This window comes from Notothenia coriiceps, unplaced genomic scaffold, assembly GCF_000735185.1.
Source record: "Notothenia coriiceps isolate Sejong01 unplaced genomic scaffold, NC01 NC01_scaffold00013760, whole genome shotgun sequence".
Taxonomy (NCBI): domain Eukaryota; kingdom Metazoa; phylum Chordata; class Actinopteri; order Perciformes; family Nototheniidae; genus Notothenia; species Notothenia coriiceps.
Window position 1 is genome coordinate 658 of NW_011346461.1, and position 4,532 is coordinate 5,189.

The 4,532-nt window shown below is 39.8% G+C and overlaps 1 protein-coding gene across 1 annotated transcript in view; it reads left to right on the plus strand.

Moving 5' to 3' along the window:
* Nucleotides 1-275: 275 nt before the first annotated feature.
* Nucleotides 276-4,532, plus strand: part of tbc1d7 (TBC1 domain family, member 7) — a 9,140-nt gene continuing 4,883 nt past the window's right edge. Inside the window, exons 1-4 of the mRNA XM_010774285.1 lie at nt 276-696; nt 1,344-1,477; nt 2,769-2,849; nt 2,933-3,173. Of these exons, the coding sequence (XP_010772587.1) occupies nt 1,366-1,477; nt 2,769-2,849; nt 2,933-3,173 (434 nt within the window). The 5' untranslated portion in view covers nt 276-696; nt 1,344-1,365. The remainder of the gene's footprint in view (nt 697-1,343; nt 1,478-2,768; nt 2,850-2,932; nt 3,174-4,532) is intronic.

Consider the following 4,532-nt stretch of genomic DNA (forward strand, 5'->3'; position numbering starts at 1 on the left):
GATGAGAATAGGTCATACAGGTCTCAATCATACATTAAGTATAATAGGAAAGCATCCAACCGGAAAGTGTATACACTGTAGCCAGCTAGAAACTGTTGAGCATGTTTTACTGCTTTGCAGGAAATATAGTACTCAGAGAAATGTGCTTTTCCAGACATTGAAGAAAGCAAAATTCCATGACTTGTCACTATCAAGGCTGTTAGGGAAAACATCAGGCAATATATATTGTGAGATTATTAAGTTTCTAAGAGAAATTGATCAATTTAAAATAATCTAGAGTTTTGGTTCTTTGTTTTGTTTTGTTTCTTTTGTTTATTGTTTTCTGCTTAGTCTCTTGTCCACACTCCAGTCCAGTTGGTGGCGGTAATGCACCTACAAGTTGGTTTGCCAACCGCCAATAAACACGGAAAAAGAAGAAGAAGATTTCGACAGTGCCAACCGGAAGTGTCCTGATAATAACAACTCTGGTTAGCATGTAGCTAGCAGTCCTAAATGTGACTTGTGGACATGAAGCATTTGTCTGCAGTGCCTCGACAACGTGCACCTACATGTCTAATAACATATGTATCTTGTCGATAATGTTACAGATACAAACACGTCGTACTAGCGTTAATGTTAGCTCGTTACCTGAAGCTATGAAGTTAGCTTACTAGCGTAAAGCTAACCTTTATAGTCGTCTGAACACACCTGTGCAAGGTAGGAGTACTATTTATCCGACAAACATGTATCACTCGGTTGTAAAATGCTAAATTGTTGTGATGTACTAAATTAAGTTCGGCACATTTCGCTTGTCACTAAGTGACAACGATTAATACAACGAATTAAATAATCAATAGAAAAAGCAGTACACATTATTTAAAGCTCGAACCATGTGTCTTCATTGCATGCTTGCGTGTATTAAGTTACTAGTTAGGTACTAAAGCTGACTAATGAATGTAGTTCAGTATAAAGTTAATTTCTCTTTGATTTGGATTTCCCCCTGTAGATGTAGTTGGGTATTTCCAGATTCAAGGCGTTATTGTCATTTGTGCATTAGCTACACTACAGTGTAGATATGTCATTGAAAAACGTAGGTCTTGGCTCCTCCAACAGCGCGATATAGAACAAATAAAATAGATAGTGCAAGAAGAGTATATACAAGTAAATATAATATTTGGGTAACAAGTTTAAACTAAAAGTACTTCACATTGGTGTTTAAGCACAGTATGTGCGTATATATACTTAGTTTCACTCCACCACAACAGACAACCTTTGGTCGACTGTTTCATTTTTTCCCCTTTTAATATGCCACAGAAAATGTCATGTAAAAGTGCACGCTAAAGGTTTTTGGAAATGTTGTGTAGGTGTCATTTACCAGGTAAAAGAATGGCTGATGACCCTCAGAGAAATTTCCGCTCTGCATATTATGAGAAAGTGGGCTTCAGAGGAGTGGAGGAGAAGAAATCTCTGGAAATACTGCTCAAGGACAATCCCCTCGGTAGGTAACAGTTCTATATCACCAATATTAGTCTTTAAACATTGCCTCCAATCCGCGCTGCCTGAAATTGGTGCATTCAGAAGAGTGCAGATCTTGGCCTGACAAACTCTTGTTTGTTTGTTTGTTGTTTTAACCATCACCAAGTGAATGTCCCAAAAATGATAATGTTGTTTCTGTTGTTCGATTCATGTATAGTTGTTTGTGGCCTGATAAAAATACTAACAAAATGTTGAGGAAATAAGTTATTATATCTATTTAGATTGCCCCATATAAACAAATTCACACTTGAATTCATTTTAAAAGAATCCATATTATTTCTGATGAAACTGCTATTTTGTATCATTTATATTTAGTTAATTTAAAGCACTTTGTCCTATATAGGCTTACAGTTGCAAACCCGCCCCTCTCAGTTTCAGCTGAGGCATGTGGAAGATGTTGAAGGAGCGAGTCTGCTATGTTCGGCTCATTGCAATGAGAACTAAGCATTCAATGATGGTTTCTTTAACTTGTAACTAACCAAGACACCGAGAGTTCCAAACAGCTATAAATAAGCAGAAAAAAAGATAAGCCTGATTCGTTCAGTACAGACCCGGAAGACTTAAATCCATGGGTTGGAATTGTATTAGTGAGGGCCTTGACCCAGATAAAAATATTAGGTTAATTACTAATATGTCTGCCTATCTTTAACAACATAAGTGTATCTTGAATTTCACTCCCCTGAAACAACACAGTTTAAGACACATATTCACATTTAAGAAATGAAAATACGATTTCAGGCGCATTCCCAATATGTTGTCCCAGTTTCGAACCATCAGAGCAATATAGTATAATATGAATTGTGATGAAAAGAATTATTCACGTTCTGCCATATCTGCTGTTGTTGCCTATGTTGCTCAGGGCTGACCACCAGACTCACACACACAGTTAGCTCAAAGACCTGTGTTATGTCACAACTATCTCACATTCGCATACATAACGTTTATTTTCTCCCCATCAGCTTACTTTTAAAAATATGTTCAAGCCTACACATTCTTTAAAATACATCCATGGCCTGCACATTGACAATATTAACGCTGGTTTCTCCCGGGGGAGCCAAACTCCTGGATCGGCGCGCCACGACGCCAGGTCTCGTTCAGTAGTATGTACGAGAGTTGAACAAGATGAATTGCGCTGACACATATTGTTATTTCCACCCACTGCCTTAACATTATTTCTCATTAGTTTGTGGTTAGGTTCTAGGGGCAGTAAGTCAGTCCTTGTCTTTTTACCATTGTTTTTTTTTTTCTAACAGATCTAGAAAAGCTGAGCACCTTCAGTCAGAGGTTCCCCCTCCCCTCTATGTACAGGATCCATGTGTGGAAGGTGTTGCTAGGTAAGACAAACACATATCACAGTAATGGCACGAACTACCAAATGTGCTCGCACAACCTATAATGCCAAAAAAATTTCCTGCAGGCATCTTACCCCCCCACAATGACTCTCACTCTCTGGTGGGAGGCTACAGGAAGGAGCAGTACCAGGACATCCTGGAGGCTCTGGAGGTGATGAGATACATCAACCCTTCCACTCCCTCCACCCACGTCTACCTGCGCATGTCCCAGCTGGAGACCCTTGTGCTCCCACGGTGCTCCGAGACCTCCGCCCCGGTAAGATGGATCGCACATAGAGAAACATGTCCATATATGGGACTGATAAGGCACCAAGATGAGAAGAAAGTATGAATTTCGTACTGATGCATCACAAATAGGAGGTTGTAGGATGAGACATGTAATGGAACCAAAGTTTCAAACTGAATTATGAATGTGACTTTTCTTAATTTTTTCTAAGCATGGGTCCATTAAAACATGGGTACCTTAAAAAAAAGCTTTACATTTTTATATATACAGGACTGTCTCAGAAAATTAGAATATTGTGATAAAGTTCTTTATTTTCTGTAATGCAATTAAAAAAACAAAAATGTCATACATTCTGGATTCATTACAAATCAACTGAAATATTGCAAGCCTTTTATTATTTTAATATTGCTGATTATGGCATACAGCTTAAGAAAACTCAAATATCCTATCTCTAAATATTAGAATATCATGAAAAAGTATACTAGTAGGGTGTTCAACGAATCACTTGAATCGTCTAATTAACTCGAAACACCTGCAAGGGTTTCCTGAGCCTTGAAAAACACTCAGCTTGGTTCAGTAAACTAAATCACAAGTATGGGGAAGACTGCTGATCTGACTGCTGTCCAGAGGACCGTCATTGACACCCTCCATCAGGAGGGTAAGACACAAAAAGAAATTTCTCAAAGAGCAAGCTGTTCACAGAGTGCAGTTTCAAAGCACATCCACAAAAAGTCTGTTGGAAGGGGGAAATGTGGCAGGAAACGCTGCACAACCAAGAGAGATGACCGCAGCCTTAACAGCATTGTGAAGAAGAGTCGCTTCCAGAATTTGGGGGAGCTTCAAAGACAGTGGACTGAAGCTGGAGTCCAGGTATCAAAAGTCACTGTTCACAGACGTGTCCGGGAAATGGGCTACAATAGCCGTATTCCCATGGTCAAGCCACTTCTGAACTCAAGACAACGGAAGAGGCGTCTGACTTGGGCTAAGGAAAAGAAGCACTGGACAGTTGCAAGTCCAGTCCCCTTAAACCGTCCGGTTAGCTTTCTGTCATTCATCGGTCCCTAGGTCTATGTGGTCAATGTGCCACCAAAACCGTGTATCGACCCGTCCACGGTTAGTAGACCTTTTACTTATATGGTAGTAGAGGTATCTCGAAAAGTCTTGGTCTGCCTCTGTACATTCATTCGAGATTTTAGTAGTAACCATGTTTGTGACTGTAATGAGATCCCGAATCTACTTTTGTGTTCACCTGGTGTGGTCCTGTCTGACTGTACGCGAGGGGTTTGGTAGGCGACCTGACACTCCTTGATAGTGTGACTCTATTAGTTCGTATGAACTAACGAGTAGAGGTCTTGGATAAAGAGGGTCTGAGACCGCGGACTGAAAGGTTTTACTTTTATGTTTTGAACGAAAGCATGACCTTTTCTCCTGGAAACTTC